Source organism: Pristis pectinata, chromosome 4 (genome assembly GCF_009764475.1).
Source record: "Pristis pectinata isolate sPriPec2 chromosome 4, sPriPec2.1.pri, whole genome shotgun sequence".
Classification (NCBI taxonomy): Eukaryota; Metazoa; Chordata; class Chondrichthyes; order Rhinopristiformes; family Pristidae; genus Pristis; species Pristis pectinata.
This window is the reverse complement of record NC_067408.1, coordinates 25,319,816-25,342,303: the sequence shown is the minus strand read 5'-3', so window position 1 is coordinate 25,342,303 and position 22,488 is coordinate 25,319,816. Positions and strand designations below refer to the sequence as shown.

The 22,488-nt window shown below is 40.1% G+C and overlaps 1 protein-coding gene across 1 annotated transcript in view; it reads right to left on the bottom strand.

Annotated features, from left to right (window-relative positions):
* sec24a (SEC24 homolog A, COPII coat complex component) overlaps positions 1–21,906 on the bottom strand; it is a 50,146-nt gene extending 28,240 nt beyond the window's left edge. The window contains exons 1-8 of the mRNA XM_052014364.1: positions 21,565–21,906; positions 14,881–15,471; positions 5,139–5,309; positions 2,937–3,014; positions 2,124–2,266; positions 948–1,129; positions 733–835; positions 310–436 (exon numbers count right to left, since the gene is read on the bottom strand). Of these exons, the coding sequence (XP_051870324.1) occupies positions 310–436; positions 733–835; positions 948–1,129; positions 2,124–2,266; positions 2,937–3,014; positions 5,139–5,309; positions 14,881–15,471; positions 21,565–21,631 (1,462 nt within the window). The 5' untranslated portion in view covers positions 21,632–21,906. The remainder of the gene's footprint in view (positions 1–309; positions 437–732; positions 836–947; positions 1,130–2,123; positions 2,267–2,936; positions 3,015–5,138; positions 5,310–14,880; positions 15,472–21,564) is intronic.
* Between the last annotated feature and the right edge of the window lie 582 nt (positions 21,907–22,488).

Sequence of the window (22,488 nt, the reverse complement as noted above, 5' to 3'; positions counted from 1 at the left end):
CTGTATTGAAAGTAATATGCTCAGACATAGGAGTCCACTTTTAATATAATCCATTTTGATACAAAGCAGTTTCTTTTTCCATCAATGTTATTTCCATTGTCCATACACCCTCCTTCTGCTACACAACTGCATCTGAAGCAATTCTAAAAATCTGACTAAATCTCCCTTCAACTAACCAGTTATATCTTTGAAGTCCACACAACAGCTGCATTGACATCTTTCCACTTCTCTGTAAATCACCATTAGATTTTGTTTTTGAAAGATTCTTTTTAAAATTAATTGAAACTTATGAAGCTTTGCTGAACCTACCATCATTAACTCGATAGCACAAGTTACATTTCCATCTTCTTTGGTCCAGAAAGTTAACAAAAGGATTTATGTAAGTTCTGCAAGAACGACATCTCACAATGGTACTCGATGTAACCACAGGCAATTGCTGTAACAAAACGCATAACAATAAGCAACCAAAGATGTGGGCACACAAATTGAAAGGAAAATTATACAAATGAAAACATTTACAGTAAAAGAGTTATAAAAATTAAAACATTAGACTAATCCAGCATACTCAACCATCAAGTGCTGGCAAGCCTCCTTTACCACGTGCTCCTGATCTGAACCATATTGTTATGGGAAGGTGATCAAGCTATGTCTTACCTCGCAAGGAGTCCGATTAAAAAAATTTAAAATACTTTGTTTTCCAAAACAGCCTAAACATTATTAGTTTCCTCTTACCGATAGATCTCTGAATGGATGCAGTTGTAATCCTAAAGGAAGCTTAGCTTTGCTCAATAAAGACTGAGTTTGAGGGATGTTGGTCAATGTGCACCTGAACACTCTAAAATAGAGAGAAATTCAAAATCACTTGAGCAGAAATGAACATGGAGAGATTTTGAAATTGTCAATTACATTAACTCAACACAAGAATATATTGAAAACTCCAAACTTACTCTGGATTGCAGTTCAGTTTCTGTAGATCTTTGTGCAGGTTTGGTTGAGGAGCTTTGACTGGAGTTGAAGGCAGAATATTTCTGTCTTGCAGGAGATTCAGAGGTCGTACTCCTTCTGATTGGTGGCCCTGCTGGAGACTAAGCCCACCCATGCCACTCATTATTTGATTAAAATGCGGAGCCTAAAGGGAACAAGTTTTGGTATGAGGATATAGACTGGCAGAGATAACAAACATAGATTCATTATTTTGAAACAGACTTTTCCACCCACTTTTTCCAAATACGTGAAATTTCACTAAGTTTTTCTTGGTCTGCATTGAATTTTGTTTCACATCTACCCTAAAGCACCAGCTTATCTTAATGTTTCTTAATAATACACTCAAATATGCAATTCATTCAACTGAGCTACCAACATTGTGAATATATCTCCAAAAAAAAAAGACAAATTCTCCAACCTGGTCACAAGCAAGCTTGAGGAGATCAAGAATCCCAATTTAGTGAAATTACTGAAGATCAATAATCCCAAAGAAAAAAAATTCTAAGATTGCAAGACCTCAAAAGAATGTTATGGCAAAAGAGAGGGCATTTTGGTATTAATCTTGAAGACACAATTATATAGATTTTAATGAGCATTATCAATGAACCTTCAATAATCCTGGGGTAGCTTATAAAATCAGTTAAGGCAGCAAATGGAGATTGCTTCAAAACAAACCTCATTTGCGCATGATTTCTGCAGTAATGCAAGGATGGATTGATGCCACTGCCTGGAGGGCTGGACCCAAGCAAAGACCAAATGCTCCTAATAAGGAAAATTTGTTGTGTGCGTGCGTGCGTAAAATTTTCCCCCTTATTTTCCACACAAGCAAGATCATAAGCAACCTGCTCCCGTGACGTTATTGGTTCTCAAAAGGAATAAATAGGATAAAGATTTTTCCATGTACCCCCCCCTTCAGCTTGGTTGCACCTCAACTTGAGCTTCCATCATGATCAAGATAGTGCCAGCAGGAACCTATGTCCCACTAGCCCATGATCTTGCACCAACTTCGATGAGAAGATTCTAGGTTCTCCAAGTATCAGTAGTCAAACCTTACTCTGATGGTCTTTGACACATCTAATGACACACATTTGTCACTAAATGAAAGAGCAAGTGCAGACTAGAATCTCCACCTTAAATACCTGAGAAAATTGTGATCCTGCTGCATCTGGCATCTGGCTACCAGGAATTCCAGGGCCAGCTAAGTTTTGGTATCCAGGGGGCATTGAGGGATAAGGGTGGCCAAGTGTTCCTCTGGTCTTAAGAGGTTGTTGAAGTGGCTGCACTGTAGGGAAACAAAACAAAATCAAGTAGTTAAATTGTACTTCAAAACGTAACAAACAGAACACTAACATTCAACTTAGAGATAAGATGAGCTCTGCAGCATTTCTTGCTAATGAAATATAGTTTCTCTAGGGGTAAAAACAAATCATCCCAAGCCAAACTCAGGTTAAAATCAGTACAGGAAGTCCCCGGGTTACGAACGTGTTCCGTTTCTAAGACTGTTCGTAACCCGATTTAGTATGTAACTCGGAACAGTGTCCGCACATGCGCACTTGGGCTGGGGATTGCGGCCGCGCATGGCCCCAGCTACACATACGCACTTGGCCCAGGGTTCCCCAGCCATATATGCACACTTGGCCCGGGGTTGGACCAAAGAAGGTGTACCGCCGCCGTGGCAGGATCGGGGGCCGGGCCCGCTTATGAACAGACCATGAGGGCTGGTTCGTAAGTATGGGCGTTCATAAGTCGGGGACTTCCTGTATACTGTATCGTAATGTATAGTTCACAGCAAGGTCTCTTATAATTGTAAATATGCTCTTGTATGTAGATTAGTAACTGTCAGAGTAGAGTCTTGCATTTACTGAGTGCACTATAAACAGCTTCATTTGATAATCAGCTCCTGTTCTCTTTCCAAAGAACAGTGCAAACATATTATGGCTAATTTCACTTACTAATTTTACCACCTCCTTCCAAAGTATCATAGTTGTCAAAAGCTTCTGATTGATCACCAGATGATCCAGAGTTAAATCCTGCAAGATATAGAATAATTCCATCAAAATTAAATTCACAATAAGCATACTAAAACTATTACACTGCAATCACTATTTTTAAAATATTTCTGTAGTTTTCATAACACTTCAGTCTTGGTCATAGTCTTCTGCAACTGCCAAGATGTCTACATTCTTCCAATTCTCACCTCATGAGCATTCCTGATTTATCACTCCCACTAGTGCCAACCAAGTCTTCAAGCACCAAATCCTGCTACTCTGGACTTCTTTTGCTAAACCTCTCCACCTCTTTCTTTCCTTACAATGCTCCTTAAAGCCTACATCGATCATCAATTCTTTGGACACTAATTCTAATATTAGTGAGTGTTGGACTGACATTTTTTAATATGTGATAATGTTGCAAAGTTGTATGTGAAACCAATCCAGCTAATTGCCACACAATCAGACTACTGTCAAAGTGGTGCAATGTGTTGTGGACAGTGCTAACAAGCACTCTTCAAAAACCTGCCCAGGTTGGGTTTTGCCAAAATCACTTGACTCCCGACCTCATCATAGCCTTGGGCAAAATAGGAATCAAAGAGTCAAATTCCAGAGGCAAGGAGAATGTGATTGCCCTTGACGTCAAGGCAGTATTTGACCATCAAGTCAAATGAATCCAAGCAGAAGATACTCCAGTGATTGAAGTCATGCCTGGCATAAAGTAATATGGCTGTGGTTGCTAGAGATCAATAATTCCAGGGCCAGGGTATTGCTGCAGGACTTCAAGGCCGCCCATGCCCGATCATCTTAAACTGCTCCATTAATGACATTGTCATCAAGTGGGGTTGCTTCTTTTGGCAACTGTTCAATTCCATTCTCAACTCCATTAAACAAACTGTAACTGTGTGCAGCAAAACCTACTCCAGATTCAAACATGGGTAAACAAGTGGCAAGTAATATTCACACCACAAAACTGCAAGATGCTGACAGTCTCTGAGAATGGAGAATCTACCCTTGAAATCTACTAACATCACCACCGTGAACGTGCTGATCGACACCACTCACCAGAAATTCAACTTGACCAGCAACATAAATACTGTGGCTACAAGAGCAGATTAGAGGGTGGAGATCAGCAACTCACGCAAAATCCTGAAGCCTTTCCATAATCTGCAAAGCAGTCAGGAGCATGACAGCAGTGTCTTCGATTTGCCTGGATAAGCACAGCTCCAACACTCAAGCAACTCAGCACTGCCCAGGAAAAAGCAGCCCACCTCACTACACACCACCCTTCATAATAAAAATTCATTCCTTTATCATTGGCATGTGGCTGCAGTATGTACCATCTACAAAATATACAGCAATTAACTTTGATCAGCTACTCCAAAATCCATAACCTCTACCACTAAGGACATGGGAAGGCATATTGGAAACACTATCACCAGCAGGAACCCCTCGACTCAAATGTGGAAATAGGCTGACATTCCTTTACCACTGGGTCCAAATCCTGGAACTCCCTACCTAACAGCATTATGAAAGAATCTTTATGAGAAGGACTGTAGCAGTTAAGGAAGATGAACTGCATAAAATGACATTCTAAATCTAACACTGTTACATTTAACTACTTCCCATACATATAGCTTCAAGAAATTTCAAAAATATCTTAAAAACAAAACTCTCAACTATTTTGCATTCTTTAAGCTTGAAATCAATTTTTACTGGCTCCAGAGAAATAAATGTGCCACATATGCTTTTGAAGCTTAGCTTCTGGTTTGAGGTAAACAAAAATTTGATCAGTATTAATTTCTATTTACACTAAAACTGCAATAATCCACTATTCAGAAGTCCCAATGGTTTGGCATCCAGTACACCAGTGCCCCATTTCCCCATGCTAACTTTAACTTACCTGGCTCACTAATATACCACTGTGCATCATCTAAAAAAGAATTAAAAAAATGGTTGGGGTATTAATAGGAGTTAACATCCAACAGTCTGGATAATCTGGTCGTCCAGCACCACTAAAGTTCTGAGCTGCCAGATTTATTCTGTTGCATTTGGGTTCTATCTACATTCATATATAAAATGACTTAGCAGGTGTTCACTGATATGTCTGTGCACCAGTACTCTATAATTAAATGAAAACCACGTACTGTTCTTCAGAAGTTTTACCTTCAGAGTCTCTTGAAATATTCTGAGCCAGTGGTACATCGTGATTAGTGTTCGCCAGAGGTTGAGATGGTCTGATCAAAGGAGGGCCTCCACTTGGAGGGGGACCCAGAGGCGCCCTGCCTGGTTGATACATGTTGTGTGATGGTTGACTGACTGGTGGATGAACTGATCCTGCAGACAATGAAATAACCATTAACTCAAGATCTTTGGTTACACATACAAGCTTATACTCCATTTCACAAAGCTAAAATGTTATTCCACAAAATATTGTGGACCTAGAGCAAAATCCCAAAGAATACCTGTAAAAAAAACTCACAAGTTTTCATATAGTATATTTTTGGCTGTATATTTTCTATGTGGGTTAGCCAAAACTCCAAGGAAAATTCATTCAACATTGACTAAAATTTCTGCCCAGTCATGCCATGAGAAACCAAGGGACTTTTCAAATTAAACTTTTAAAAACAGCTGAAGGAAATAAATTCCCCCTTCCTCAAAAGCTTAATGGGTACAGCTGTCCGCAAGACTCAGAAATGCTGTATTCATCCCAAAAGCCTTTGGGAATATTAATGTTCAAAATCATTGCTGGGGTGAAACACATTCATCAGTCTTTTAAAATGCTGATAAACACAGAATTATTCCCAAGAAAACACCTTGGCAAAATTCTGGTCAAAACAAATGGAGTTTTGCAGAATGAAAGACAACCTCATCGAAGTGTACAAAATTCTTAATGAACCACTTGGGGTAGATGCAGAGTTGATATTTTCTGTGGCTGGGGTATCAAGAATCAATTGTCACAGCCTCAAGATAAGGGGACACCATGTTGGAGGCCTTGATCTTTCAGCACCCTTTTCTTCTGTCAGCTGCAGGTATCACTGGTACTTCAGAGGTGGTGGTGAATTTTGTCATCAATGTCTACCTTCGCTGAGCAGTGGTTCCTAAAACATGAAAAAAAAATCCACATTTCCCAGGTCTCACCATGGCTCTTGACAGTTGGGGTGTGATGTGCAAAAGGGCAGGATGCTGGAAGACCTTCAAGATTGGGGTCGCTATCAGGCAGAGAAGAAGAAATTTCTTCTGCAATGAACATTTGGCATTTTCTACCCAAAAGGAACCTCAGTCACTGAGTATATTCAGGACTTTTATATATTAGGGGATTTAACGTTAATGCAGGGAAGTGGAGCTTTACTTGAATCAGGTTGCAACCTGTGCCCAGGCAAATGGAGTGACGGGGTGTTAGTTAAAATAAAGTGCAATGGGAGTAGGTGGTAGATGCACGGTTACAGGAAATATAGAAAAACAGTGACATTTCAGGGTAACAAAGTGAGTAACATTAACCAGTGGCAGGAAGGAACAGAGCGTACAAACATAAAAGTGCACCTACAACTAGAATCAGGATTTTTAATAAAAGCACTACTGAAGGCAGCTCATTATCTGAACACACACTACGTTTACAATACTGATAAATTATCATAGTAGAAACAAGCTGATATGATCTACAAGGGCAAGGATGCAAGATGACCAAGATTGGGAACTAAATATTCTAGAGCAAATGACATTTCCTAGGGATAGAAAAAAAATGATTGTTGGGTTAGCTCCATTAATAAGGAATGAGATCAGTAAAGCAGCAAATTGTCTGAAAAAAAATTACCTTGGCTCACAAGGTTAAGCTGTGACATCAGTTTCAGTGGAGGTAAGAAACAGCAAGGGAAAAAGTGGCATTTGTGGAAGTAATCTGTACGCCTTTTAACAGTAGCTATACTGTAGTTCAGTGTAAACCAAGAAATAATGGGGCTGCAAGAAAACAATAATCGTGGGTAACTTTAATCTATGTAAAATGGCAAAGGTAACCTCAAGGTCAGAGAATATTTGGACCAGTTTTTCTTGGGATAATACATTCTGGAACCAGCTATTTCAGATCAGTTTATGTACAGCGAGACTAGATTAATGATTTCAGAGTAAGTGATCCTCAGGGGAAGAGTGAGAGCGAGAGCGAGATCTTAAAATGAAATTTCAGATTAGGTTTGAGAGTGAGAAACTTGGGTCTGAAGCAAGTGGCTGAACTTTAAAAAAGATAAATTGGCTAAAGTGGACAGGCAAAATTAATTAAAAAGGGCAGAGAACATTGACTTGAGGATTTCGTGATCTGGAATACAGATGTATTCCATTGAGAATTAAAGTAGTAGATAACTAAGCAAGTTAAAAATGATAGCAAATTGAAAAAAAAAGTCATATTATGTTTCAAAGGTTAATAATTGGCCAGATTTGGAAAACTTTAAGAAGGTTCACAAAAAAAATTTGTATGAAGTCTTGCAAAAAGTCTGAAAATAGATTAGCTTAGTTATGGTAGATTTGGGCCTATTAGTGGACATGACTATGGACTAATAATTGCAAATATGGCAACAGCAGACTTTAAATATGAGGTGCTTCCAATGTCTTCTGCCTTGAAGACAATACAAAATATTTGTTCAAAGGCCAAACAAACTACCAAAGGGGAAGTACTTGGCTAATTTACAGGATTAAAGGCCAACATCCCTTAGACATAATGAGCTATGTCCTAGAGCATTAAAAGTGGCTACAGAGAAAGAGGATGCACTAGTTATGATTTTCCAAACTTCCCTGAATAAGAAGGGCCCCGGCACATTCTTGGGGTTGGGGGGGGGGGGGGGACAGAAAGCAGTACACTATAGACCAGTTAGTCTGTCAATGTGAAATCGCTGGGACTCATTATTAAAGGAAATATTAGCAGGACATTCAGAAAAATCAGTGAAACCATGCTGACCCTTCTTAATTGCAGGAAATGATGAAAGGGCAATTATGTTCAAATAAATTTATTATTGTTAACAATGTAACAGCAGGGGTGGAAAGGAGAACTAGTAGATGCAGTGTTAGATTTGCCAAAGGCACTTAGTAAGTTTCAAACTGGAAAGCCACAACTCATGGGATGCCACAGGGATCATGCTGGCGCTTGCAACCTTAGTGACTTAGACCAAAGCGTGTACTATGGCTAAGTTTGCTGAAGGCACAAAGATAGGTGGGAAAGCAAATTGTGACAAGAATGAAGAGAGTTCCAGGTAGGTTAAACAAGTGGGGGTTAAAAAAATATAGAAAACAGAGTACAGTGAGATCCCTCAAAGTTGTCACGCAAGTTGATAGGGTGGTTAAGGCGGCGTGTGGGGCGCTGGTCTTCATTAGTCAGGGGACTGAGTTCAAGAGCCACGACATAATGTTGCAGCTCTATAAAACTCTGGTTAGACCACACTTGTAGAATTGTGTTCAGTTCTGGTCACCTTGTTGTAGGAAGGATGTGGAAGCTTTAGAAAGGGTGCAGAGGAGATTCACCAGGATGCTGTCTGGATTAGAGAACATGTCTTTCTGAGGAAAGGTTGAGCAAGCTAGGGCTTTTCTCTTTGCAGTGACGCAGGATGAGAGGCGACTTCATAGGGGTGTACAAGATTAGGAGGGGCATAGGTGGCGAGTGGACAGCCAACATCTTTTTCCCCAGAGTGGCAATGGTCGATGCCAGAGGACATCAGTTTAAGGTCAGAGGAAGAAAGTTTAGGGGAGGTGTCAGAGGTAGGCTTCTTTTTTTTGTAAACACAGTAGTGGGTACCTGGAAAGCACTGCCGTGGGTGGTGGTAGAGGCCGATACAATAGGGACATTTAAAAGACTCTTAGATAGGCACATGGATGCAAGAAAAATGGAGGGCTATGGGCTGTGTAGGAGGGAAGAATTGGATTGATCATGGAGTAGGTTTATATAGGTTGTCACAACAAGGGCCTGTACTGTGCTGCACTGTTCTATGTTGTGTTCCAAAGCCAGTCTTGATCAATTCATTTGCAAAAGCCAGTCACAATGGACTAAGAAAATCCTAGGCATTTACTTACTGGTCTGTTGAGTAAATGGATCTTAGGTGTGCCTGTAAGAATCAGCGCACAAGTAATTTGGGTGGGGATGATTGGAGGGACAAAAGCCAACATTCTCAGCCAGTCACCAAACAATGACTCTTACTGGGTGACGTTAAGAAAAGGTATTCCAGCAGGAGTCATTGTGTGGTGACTGGCTAAATAACTAGGTTTTTACCTGAAGAATGGATCCATACTGTGTATATCTCATCATGCTCCACTGCTTTAAAAAGGAAACAACAGAGTAAAGGGGTTCCATCTGACAATGATCTGGAATGGTTTAATCTTGCAGTACTTTCTTTAACATAGCCATCCTTGCCCAATTTTAAAAAAACTACATTTTCCTTAAAAAAAATCACTCAGTTAACTGAACCCCCAAAGGGAATGTTAACACAGGGAATACTTTCATCATTACATGGTCTACAATTACACTTTGTGGAAAGAGGTGTAGCTAATTATCATTGGTCACAATTCTGTTCACTTTACCATTGGGCAGTTGCCAAACTATCCATTTCTTCAAGGCTCACTAATAATCATCCCTCTCTACTCCAACTTTACTAATTGCATCTAGAAACTATTCTTTGAGTACCCAAAATCTGCAACAAACCACAGAACACCAAGTTTGCAAGATGGGTGGCCACCAATAGATAATTTACTTGCTTCCTCACAGCAATCATCGCAATTACCAACTTTCATTAAGTGGCTTAAAAAGATATCAGCAAAACCACTTCATTGTGCAAATGTCAATAGCTCTTTGTTTGAACTTATCATCAGATTATTTATCTGCAATGTTTAATAATTATCAAGATAATTCACAGCTCATCATTATTAATTTTCAGTTTAAAAAAATCATTGTTCCGAGCACAAATCATTTCTTTCCAGATTTCCAATATTTCAAAGTAACTATATGACAAATATTCACCTATATCCAATATGGACATAATTATAAAGGTCACTAAATTTAGTGCATTATTGCCTATTCCCAATCTCTCATTAGCAAATTCTTCCCAAACAAAAATACAGCAGTGAAACATTAAGGATAACCAGATCCTCTCTTGATAGACAAATCCAACATTGGCTGATCTTCACATTTGCTATCATGCACCGAAGAGTCATTTTTTCCCCCCAGTGTATCCATTTTTCATGGATTGCCCATGTTTAAATGTTCTTCCAAAGGAGGTGGCAAGCTGCCATGTTCAACTGCTCCAATTCTTTGACATCAAGGTATTCCCAATGCTGCTGGGAAAGGCCAGTATTTAGATGTAGTACAATGAAACAAAGGTGCTGCGTTTCTAATTCAGGATGGTGTGTGACTGGCAGGGGAGGGGGGGCCTGCAAATGGTGGTGTTCCTATGCTCCTAAGGCCCTTGCCCTTCATAAGGTAGGGGTTGCACATTCCAACGTAGTTGAAGCAGGTTAGGCAAGTAAAATGTAGTACATTTTCCAGATGGTGCTTGCAAAAATAGACTGCAACTGTGCACCAGTGGAGGAAATGAATGCTCAGGACACCAATCAAGTGGACTGCTTTGTCCTAGATAATGTTGAGCTTGACTATCATTGGTGCTGCAGTCATCCAGGAAAAAGTAGAGTGTATTCCATCACATTCTAAATTGTGCCTGGCCATTAGTGGAAAAGCTGCAAGATGTTGGAAGGTGAGCAATTTACAAAAGGAACCCCAGCTTGCTCTTGTAATTACGATTTATGAATGTGGCTGGTCAGTCATATTTCTGGCTAATGGTGACCCCAGATGGGTCCCCAGTGGGGGATTCAATGATGGCAATGTTGCCAATCAAGAATGTGGTTAGATTCTCTCCAGTTGGAGATAGTCAATGCCTGCCACTTCAGGCACTGATTTTTAAATGCCTTAATGTTTCCTAGGTCATGGTTCATTTGCTGAGATGTTGGAAATGGGATTAAACATTGTTTGGTAATGCCTGTACATCCCCACTTCTGGTGATGGAAGTCACTGATTATGCAACTGAACAAGGTTGGGATTAAAATAATGCACTGAGGACAGCCTGTATCTGGGATCATTGACTCCATAACGGCTCTCATCTTCCTTTGTGTGAGGCAAGGCTCCAAGCATTTAAGGATTTTCCACTCAATGCCAATTAAGCAGGACTCCTGGATGTCACACTTGATCAACTGCTGCCTTGTTGTCAAGGGCAAGACACTACCGACAAAACTCACTGCAGTTGCTCACTGAGGCCACTCTGACAACACCTCCCAAACCTATGACCTTGAAGGAGAACAAGGGCAACAAATTCAAGGAACAGACTTGCAGATTGATGCCCAAGTCACAAACTAACCCCATTTGGAAATTTTTTGCCATTCCTTCACTTAGATTCTGGAACTTGCTACTCAACAACATTATTGGAGTACCATCACCAGGAAGACAGCAACAGTTCAAAAAGATGTGTCATTACCTTCCTTTCAAGGGCAATTAAGATGGACAAAATATAGCTTTGACAGCAACACCACTTTCTTGAAAAATAAATGCTGAACAAACATACATGGTACTACCGGGATATTTTTATTCCTCCTCCCAAGGAAATGCATTGCATTACAGAATGGGTAATGGATTCCAGGGTCTTGTGATGTAAATCAACACAAGTAGTTTTAAACTGCCCAATTAGAAATGGGGAATACAATACATCAACCCAGGGTCATTTGGGTTATGGTGAATTAGCCATAGTATCATGCAACAGATGCACTGCCAACATTAAGAGGCCAGAAGCATGCATATGGCAAAGAGAGAGATCAAGCTCCCAAATATGAACAGTACAATATATCAAGAAACCAAGAAAAATTTGCAATCAAAGGTGATCCTTCCAACTGCATAATTAAGGCAACCTAAACTAATTAACTTCTACATCTAAAATTTAGCGTCAATTACAACAAAAACTAGTAATTTGTTTTCTAGGCAAATATGCCAAAAGTGTGGCAACACATGTGGGCTGCCCCCAAAACATTCTACGCAAAGATGCATTTCATTGTGTGTTTTGATGTACGTGACTAGTAGAGAAATCTTATCTCAGTAAACGATATTAAAAGCCTAATGGATGGATTCAGTGCAACAATCTCAACCTGATTTTGAACTGCAATAGACACATGCTGAACTTAAACTAAAAATTAAATAAAGGTTACTAGCCTGTATGGAAGATATGACCATCCAAAACACATCCACATCTTAGACAACTATTTGTCTCTCTTTTGCTAACAAGTTATGGAAACAAAATTCAATCTCAAACAAGCTACAAATCAAAACGATACATTAGAACATGCATATTCCACGTACAGACATTCATGAATTGTTTCTACGTAGGTTATGGATTAACTTTAGGATCAGGAACTCATGTCAATATGTGTACATCTCTAGATGCGCACTAAGAAACTTAGCTGGTGAAGTTACATTTACTATTTTTTCCCCAATTGGTATCACAAGCAAGTTTTGAATTCTATAACTGGTCAAGATGAGGAACAACAACTTGCATTATAAAAACATGGATCTGACATACATACTGCTTCCCTGAAGCAATGAATCCTAATGCAGAGGTGTTTTTATTGGACTAATCACACAAGATCAATTTGCTAGTCTATCCTTGAGCAACTCGCTAGTTCCACCCACTGGTACTCTAGCCATAGCTTTGCAGATTTTTCTCCAGCATATTTATCAAATTCGCTCTTGAAGGCCATCACCAAATCTGCAAGTGAGCTCTTCCAAATTCCAACTACATGCTGTATAAAAATGTTTTTCCTTATTTCACTCTTAATTCCTTTCACTTTATACCTTGACCTCAAGTTCTTGATCCCTCCAATGAAAATAGCTTTCCACTATCCATCTTCCCCAAAACATTGACCATTTTATATACTTCTACCAAATCTCCCCTCAGCCTCCTCTCCAAAGGAATGAGACCCAGCTTCTTCAACCTATCCTTGCAATAGTAATCACTCATCCCAGGAACCATTTTCTGATCCCTCACATTCTTCCAACAAATGTAATGAGTTGAGGTTGGACCAGTGTTTTATAAAGATTCAGCATACTTACTTGCAGTGTTACAATGACGTCCACGCGAGCTTGATGAACAGTCTCATATTCCATTTGGGCACATTGCAATTTTCTGCATTTAATACTGAATTCTACAACTTCAGATATTGGATTTCTGTCTGTTGGGTCAGTCATTCATTAATGATATTGGCTCAGCTTGTTTGTTCCCCTGCCCCTTTTTATTTCTCTGCAAGTGAGGTCATGCCCAGCCTGACCTGCCTGATATATATTTTTGCTCTGCATTTTATAATTCAAAATTCTTTTCTCTATGTTCTCACTCTCTAACTACTTCCATTCACCCACTGACCAGAGAACTTCGGTTACAGCTCACCGTCAGTCATCCTAGTTTTACCCCAGAGTCATCCCCTCCCCCACTCGCTACAGCTTGAGTGTCTTTTCTCTTCTTCCCAGTTCTGACGAAGGGTCTTTGACCAAAAGCATTCTCACAGATATGACCTGACTTGCTGAACATTTCCAACATATTCTGTTTTTAATGTCACATTTCATACAGAATTAGAACTTGTGCTTGCATCCCCAAGTCTAGATCATTAATACGGGGTGGGGGGGGGGGGTTTACATTCTTAGAAAATGACGATTCTGCGATTTTCTGTTGAGAAAAATAAATTTTGGGTTGATTTATTTACTTTTTTCTCCACACACACAAAAATCCACGAGAGTGAATTTTATTCCATATCTGAAGTTTTCATGTAGCGATTTGTGAATTCTAAGGGCAAATTTCCGTAACCCAAAGGGTTGTAATATGAGGGTCAAAAAGCACTTACTGTAAATAAAGCAACCTAAATTATTAAACCACAAGGACTTTTTTTATTCAGTCTAATATTCACTCATTAAAAGCAGCATTGTGGAAAGATAAAAACCATTCCAGACCCTTCCATTAGAACACTGTGACACAGCTGCCTGCTGGTAATCAAAGGTGGTCAATACTCATCTCCAACATCAGCAAGCTTCCATCGCTATCGGTCATAGGAACATAGATGCAACAATTCACTTTCGACTGGTAAGCAAGTCTGTGAGCAGTACAGCACAATACTACTTTGTGACAAAGTTACAAGCCACATAATTCAGGATATAGCTACAGTCAGCATTTTGCACTGTTTCAATTCCTTTAAATTTCTGCTTCAAATTAAGTACTTAGAAGGGAAGTTGTCTTTTTTAAATACTCTGCAGAGTTTTTATTAAATAATCTTTAAATAAAGAAACAGACCCATTTCATAAAGTCATGGAAAAAGTTAGTTATTGCTTGAACTGGGGGAGGCTTGAGACCATGACCACATCATGCTTAGATCATTTGTAAAGACATTAACTGTATTTAAAACCAAACTGATCTGCCCTCTCGAAAAGCTTTACCAGCAAATGTGAAAATCCTCTGAGCAGCAAGATTAATGTGTATTTAGTAAATACACTGCATTATTATTATTAAATGATTGATCCCTCAACTTCACTTTGAAGAAATTCCATTCATCTATCAAATAATGCTTGGACACACAACTTGACAACAAAAACAAGAAAACAGGAGAAGTAGGCACCCAGCCCCTCAAACCTGTCACACCATTCAATTTGATTATGGTTTATCCAACCCGTCAGGAATTATACTGCATTTTAATTCTAAAGCAAAATTACATAACTATTTGAGAGATGGAGACATCTCCATAACCAAAAACAGCATCAACCCCAAAAGGAACAACTACAAATATCTTCAGTACACCTCTTTATTACTAGCCACATCATTGATACTTTGCATTGAAAAATAATGCACACATTTTATCTTACCTTGGTTTGCATAATTCTGAGTAGTAGGTCTTCCAGCCATATTACCATACTGATTGGCCAGTGCTGGCTTTGGACCTGGCATTCCATAGACGGTGGAGATGGGCACTGGAGGCATATGCCCCTGGCCAATTCCTTCAGTTGAAACATGATTTTTTTGCATCCCTGCTGGGGGTTGGCTAACAGGATGGGATTGTTGTGGAGGACCAAACTGCCAGTTTGATTGTGGAAGGACTGAGGCTCTAGGTGGAACACTGTCAGCAGGCTGTGGTGCAAATGAACTTTGAGAAGGCAGTGGCATTCTTGAGTAAGATCCTGGATATGCAGCCAAAGAAGCACTCTGTACACCAGCAGAGTTCCCCTTCTGTAACAGGTTAGCATTTAGTGGAGGTCTGCTGACAGTCTGTCCGACACTCTGAAAATTACCAACAGGCTGAAGATTTTGTTGATATTCATAATTATATTGTTCAATAGGAACCTGTGGAAAGTTCTTTGCTGGCAATTGTTGCACATGCGGTGTTTGAGGAACCACATTATACCCTTGATCAGTGGGAACTGAAGAATTTTGATTCATCAATTGATTTGGACCAGGACCTGAGAAAAGATAACATACAGATGTTAGAACACCATCCTTATATTTACAAAATATATCTAGATATACTTAAATCCATAAAAGAGAAATTTCTTGTGTAATCTTATTTACCTCAGTAAAACTTGAAATTAAGATATTAAAGATAAAGAAAGACGTGGATTTTAGTTTGATAGCAGCTCAGCAGAATATCAATCACAACTAAAATATATTGTAAAGCGGCGCAAGTTAAGATAGCGGCTTTATACGAGTAGAGTCCAATTCACAAAAATATTAAATTTTTTAATTAATTGATCAAAAGAGCATATCCTCAACTATATCTTGTAAAACTCAAAAGTATACTTTTCTGTCACCTACAAAAACTAAGCTAAGGATACTCCAATAAAACTTTACTCTCTCAATCCTGCACAAAGAGAAGACACCTCTTAAAAGAAACACCAAAATGCAGTTATCAGCTAATATAAAAATGTAATTTTTTAATCTGTTGGTGACAACACCGACCTTTATGGCAGAAACAAGGATATGCCACATTACATTGAAGCCAGAATATTAATGAAGCCAATTCAAGATTTGGAAATACTTAAATGATACATCACAAATAGCTTACATATCTATTTATAATCTTGGTTTTCTAACTAATAAGTGACTGCAATACAAATTCCAGTTTGAAATAAACAGACATGGTGTACAGTGAAAACTGAGATGCCAGAGATAATTGAAAAAAAATCCTAAAAGTTAACACAGCCTCCCTCAGTTGTCTTTAATTCAAAACCACGTGGCTCCAATAGTTATTTGAATGTTGGAGATTTTGAACATCACAAACTGCATTAAAAAAACTCCTTTGTATATCGAGTGATGAAATACCATGTGTTTAAAGGTACTTGCATTGGAGACATTAAAAATTCAGTGATATTTATGGCACAAATTGAAACAGAATTATAAGATATTCTCAGCATGACAAACACCAACCCCTCTAAAATATATCTGGAAAGCTTGGGCTCATCAAATCAACACGGCTTAAACATCGAATCAGTTGGGTACAAATCTAATCAATGATCTTCACATTAAGTGTCATATTTACCAGGCCTTCAGTAAATCAGTAACTGTCAAACTGCAGTTTTTTTTAAATCTTTCACCAATTTTCTCTGTGCAAAGAGAAATGTTCCCTTTAATGTTATTCACATGAACACAAGTTAATTTCTTGCCTTCTACAAAATGCCATTTCTTGAATACAAGCCTACACAGTAAGAATACATAATACTTAAGCTCATGTGATGCCCACATAAGTACACTTTAGGGACAGTAAATTACACAATAATCAGAGGTAATGACTTTGGTCAACTTTCCCTTCCCAAGTGTTGCAGCTAAATTTGCACACTATGGGCCAAAACTTGGATCTTCCTCTATGGAAACAAGTGAGCCACAAAGAAATTAAATTTTTAATCTCCCTTTTCACACCTGAGCAATCAAACTTGCGTTTGGTAAGGTGAAGAGAAAAATAAAACTTCATTACCAAGCTATCCCAAAAAGATTTCCACAAGTGAAACTTAGACAATAATTGCCATTTTTGAAGCCTCACTGGGTTTCCAAAACAAAGGCATGGATAGGTTTCCTATCAAGACTAAAAGACGATGCACTGAAGTTTCAACGTTTCTTATGTAAAATTTAGAAATATAGATAATTTGATGCCCATGAGTTTAACTATATTATACTACCATTCCTGGTTTGTCTGCAATATTTATCCAGAAAAATATTATTATAAAACAGAAATCGACTTAAGGCTAATAAAAAAAAAACAAGATTTCCATCTATTTCTTTTTTTCCAGTAACACGAGTTTGCATCTCAATCAAAAATAAGGACAGCACGTGAAAGTGCTCTCAAAGGCAAGGCCGTGCAGTCATTCAAAGGTGGTGGGAGGTCTAGAATGATTGTTTTTCCCATCAACTTAAAGTACTAAAAACTAAAATACTGAGAAGCTTATTTTAATACAGAAGGCCAGTCACTCCATATTAGTGGTAGGATACCATCAAAATCATGTTTGATTATGTTACATTGCTCTCCCTCCGAGTTCTGAAAATTTCATTTTAAGTTTTGACTTTTAATGATTCTTTTTAGCTCTGTGAACATGGCTATCATTTTCAAATCCAATGGAAAAGCTATTACAGTGTTGGCAGTCTTCAATATTAAGGCATGTTGAGAAAATGGTGAAAAAAAAGTTGTGTGAATCTTAGTTATCCATTCATAGCACCATAATCCTCAAATACATTTATTGGAAATACATACATGTAAAGCTCTGGCACTTTAAGTATTGCCTATGCATGTGTCACAAGGTTATTTGGCAAATGGATAGATTAAAGAAGCAGTTATTTTGCTAAAGAAGAAAACCCAAGGTTAGAAATTAAAACCATTGCATGCTGTCCACTTAATTTCACTATTTTACAGTAATTTATAGTCAAAAAAGTATAGTAAAAACAAAACCACTTACTAAGACCCTTCAAAACTTCAAACCCATATTTCCCAGTGGATTTAGTCTAAATCAACCCTAGTCCCACATTGTTTGGTACTCAATACTATCAAGGAGACTTAATAGGAAGCTGCATTGCCTGTATAACCCACAACAGAGTAGCAGAATAAGAGAGAAGGTAACCTTGCACTTTTGCACAGCCTTTGACATTGCTAGATCATGTCAAAATGGTTTGCAGGCAGTGAAATACATCAGAAATATTGTTTCGATCGTAAAGCACAAAAAGAAATGGGAGTGCAATGAGCTTTGTCTTTACTATTTTAAATGACCAAGTATCCACGACTGACTGAGGTGGAATTCCAAAGGCTCACAGTCCTTGAGAGGAAATATTTGGTCCTATAATGGTCCACTCTTCATTTTGTGACTACTAGTTCTAGACTCTAGCTGGGGGAAATATCTGATCACTGAAAGCCTCAACTACTTCCTATGCTTTAATGGGATTATCTCCTATTCTACCAAATTTAAATAAAACAGGCCTGAGCTACCCACTCTCTCCAGACAGGACAACAGAGTGAGGCCCAAATCTTTGTTGCAAACCCAATTCTAAAGCAAAATACCGCATAGGGTGAATGTCTGAAATAATAACAAATTAATGCTGTTAATACTCAGCAAGTCAGGCAGCGTCAGTGGAGAGGAGCAAAGTTAATGTTTTAGATCAATGACCTTTCATCAAAACTATCCTGCCATTTTCGATTACAGATCATCAGCCCAAAATCTGAACTGTTTCCACCTGCACAGATGCTACATGACCTGCTGAATATGGCCAGCAGTTTGTGCTTTAATCCAAGGGAAATATTTTCTTCCTTAGACAATGAGACCAAAACTGGACACTAGAAATGGGCATTGGGCTCACCAAGTCACTATCACCAAGACTGCTTTCCTTTTGCACAAATGCATTATATAGATAAATGTAATAGTCAATTTGCATAGAGCAAGGTACACAGCTGATAATGTGAAATGCAATCAAATAATCTATTTTTTTGGTATGATAATTGTTGGCAAGACACCAAAAGTTTTAGTTGTCTTCTTTGACTAACTCCATGGGATTTTATCTTAACTTTACTCAGCCAAGCTAATATTTAAATAAACTGGAAACAGCTACTTGAAGATAAATCTGCATTAAAGCACAATGAGATCTTTCGGAAAGAGACAGAGCAAACATTTCAAATTCTAGGTTGGTAATGCTCACATGAAAAACCTTGGAATATTTTTGCAATGTTACATGGTGATATACAAATGGAAGTTATGTAAATTCTCTCCCACCTGGAGAGACAGCAACAGACAAACTTACTGATGAGCTTTATACACTTTGACATTTGCTAAAAACCATCAGGTGAGACAAAAATAAATGGAGAAATGAAGTTAACGTTTCAAACTAATGACTTTTTATTATCTTCAGATTTTTCATTAATATCCTATTCAAACCTTACAACAATACTTCAAAAATTCCTTTCTAGAAATATGAGAGTTTTAGAGGTATTCATGTGCTTATGAGGAATAGTAAGACCTGCGAGTTAAAAGGATATGGATTCATATCCTGCTTCACAGATTTGCTCTCATGATCCAAGACGATAACTAGGACAGTAATGGAGTGCTGTACCCTCAAAGATTTGTTCTGTACTCTTAAGTTTTGAATAAGATCTTAAACCAAGTTTACACCTGCCCCCCCCCCATGTAAACAGTAAAAAAAAAGGCAGCGAAGGAAACCATTTAGACTGAGTGTCCATATCAGGCAAACAAAAGTTAAATATTGTATTTTTAATTCTTTATATTTGTAAAAAGAAAGTTCTGTCAAATTTAAGAGTATTTTTCAACATCTGGGGAACTCCACTTCTGATGAAAGATAATTTTGACCTGAAATGTTAACTTTCATCTTTCCACAGATGCTGCTCCAGAGTATTTCTCAGTTTTTCATTTTTTTTATTGCATTGAAACAATCAAGTCTGGAGACAAGAGGCAGAGGTTAACAGCCGAGTTGATGCAAGACTAGTCAGACACTTAGAGACAGAAATGAACAAATGTTAGCAATGACACTGGTGATATACAGCCCAAAACACAATGAGTATCATTATCACACCAAGGTTCTGAACTTGCTGAAACTGTACTAGGTCATCATCCAGGAGAGGATGAGGTTGATGCCTTTGCCCTTTCCAATGTGTTGTTGAGTGCAAAATCCTACTCATTCAGAACTGGATGTTAAACAGTCAACTTAGATGTAGTGGAGAAATCATAAGCAGTCATAATGAGAGAAAACCATATCAGTGTAATTTTTTTTTACAAAATACTGTGATTAATGAATTTAAATAAAGTGAGAAAATATGCATGAATGACCATCTGAACTAAAATTAGGAGGGTATATTTAGAGTTGATCAAGTGTCCAGTCTGAGAAATTCTGAGACTTTCCATTAGTCAGCATTGACCAAATGAATCTCACACTTTGGGTGACAAGAGAGGTACCGAAGTATATTAGCTTTCCTTTCTCAGTGAACCAAGAAAATAAAAAAAAACTGCTGATGCTTGAAATCTTAAATAACATTTGGCTTGCTGAGTTTTTCCAGCATTTTCTGTTTTCATTGTATTCCAACAATTGTTATTCATAATAAAACTGTGTCAATAGGCACCCCCCCCATGACAAGTTTAATAACCTCAAAGCTATAAATATTCAGGCAAGGGAAAAATGTATGGCGAAATGGACTGAACATATCAAAGCAATGAGTTTTCATTAATCTTGAAATAGATCTCTTGAACTTTCAAAACCCCCTTTCTAGGGTCACGGAAAGTAAAATCCTGCTCTTGACATGTATTCACCACCGTTCAAGATGGAAGTTGAATACTCTGGGGGAATTGCAGAACTTAGAAAACTGGGACAGTTTCAAATAATCATGAGACAGTCTGCGACAGAGTCAGTGGCAAACGAGCATAAAGCACTTGGAATTACGAACACCAACTAGTAATAGGTATCAGTAATAAAAGAGACGAGTAAAGAATTAAATAATTCAAGCTAACAACGGTTCAGTTGGAGTCAGAGAAGCGAGGTTAATGCCCAGCGACTGTGAAAGATTGCAAACCTTCAAGGGGCAGGAAATCGGGGCGTCACCGAGCCGCACTGACACGTTGACAGCACCGGGATCGCCGCGGTGAACAGAGATCGGTTGTGGGGGGAGGAACGGGGAATCGATCGGGGGAAAGATCAATCGGGGGGGGGGTGGGGGTAATAAAGAGAGATCGATCAGGGAAAACAAGTGGGGGGGGGAATAAAACCAACCGGGGGAGGGGGGCAGAGGGGCTGGCCGCGGGGGGAGGGCGGGACATCGGTCAATGCGGCCGTCCGGAGGGAGCCGCCCGGGGATAAATCGAGAAACCCAGCGGCCCCCGATAATCGGGGTTGCCGGCGAGCCGAGCGTGGGGCCCGGGCAGTCCCCGGCCAAGTGTCGGGGGGGAGGGGGGTTGTAGTCCCAGGTCGCCCACCTCCATCCAGGCCCCGGCTATAGGCCGGCACCTGTATCCTCGGGGCCTCCTCCAACCACGGGCCCGCACTTTCCGCTGCCCCCGCTTTGCTCCTCTCGCACTCACCGTTGAGACAAGGCCGCGCGGCCCTGGCCAGGTGCGGGCTGTTGTAGCCGGCGCTGGCCCCCGACATGGCTGCACGGCGCGGCACGACACAGCGCGGGAGGTCCGGTCGGGTCGGGGGAGCGGGGCTTAGGCCGCGGCCGCAGGCTGCTCCGTGACGCCCGAGCCTGCGATTATGACTCAGACACTCGGCTGTGACGCCGCCCGATTATGACGCTGCCCTCCGAAGGTCCCGCGCACAGTCCGACGGTGACGCTGCCCTCCGAAGACCGCGCGCGCCGCCCGATTGTGACGCCGTCCTCCGAAGGCCGCGCGCGCCGCCCCGGTTGTGACGCTATCCTCCGAAGGCCGTGCGTGCGCGCCGCCGCCGCTGCCCGGTTACGACGCCGTCCTCCGAAGGCCACGTGCGCGCCGCCGCCCGATGGTGACGCTATCCTCCGAAGGTCCCGCGTGCGTGCGCGCCGCCGCCGCCGATTGTGACGCCGTCCTCCGTAGGCCGCGCATGCGCACCACCCTCCAGCTCCCGATCACATCAACACCCACTCGGACCCAAATTCAAGCGCTGACCTCCCGCGCAAGCGCAGTCAGTACACGTGGCATTTCCGGCGTGACACCCTAAAGCGAGGTAAGGGAAACAAAACGCGTCACCGGGTCAAACCGTGAGCACTGTTCTCGGTTCCCTTGACTGCGCTCCCGTCTGACCGAGCTCGTTGACTGGGAATGAACTCACTGATTATAGAAGCTCGGCTTTCCCCAACCCCTGAACTCGTAAATGCACTACAGGTCTCAGTTAGCCGGTTCAGGAGATCGCAGGCGTGAGACTCTGCCTGTGGTACCGGTTACACGATGGCACGTACCATTGCGCCCCCGTGTCACTCAGGAAAAACAAAATGAGCAAATTGAACCATTTTATTTCATTTTACAATA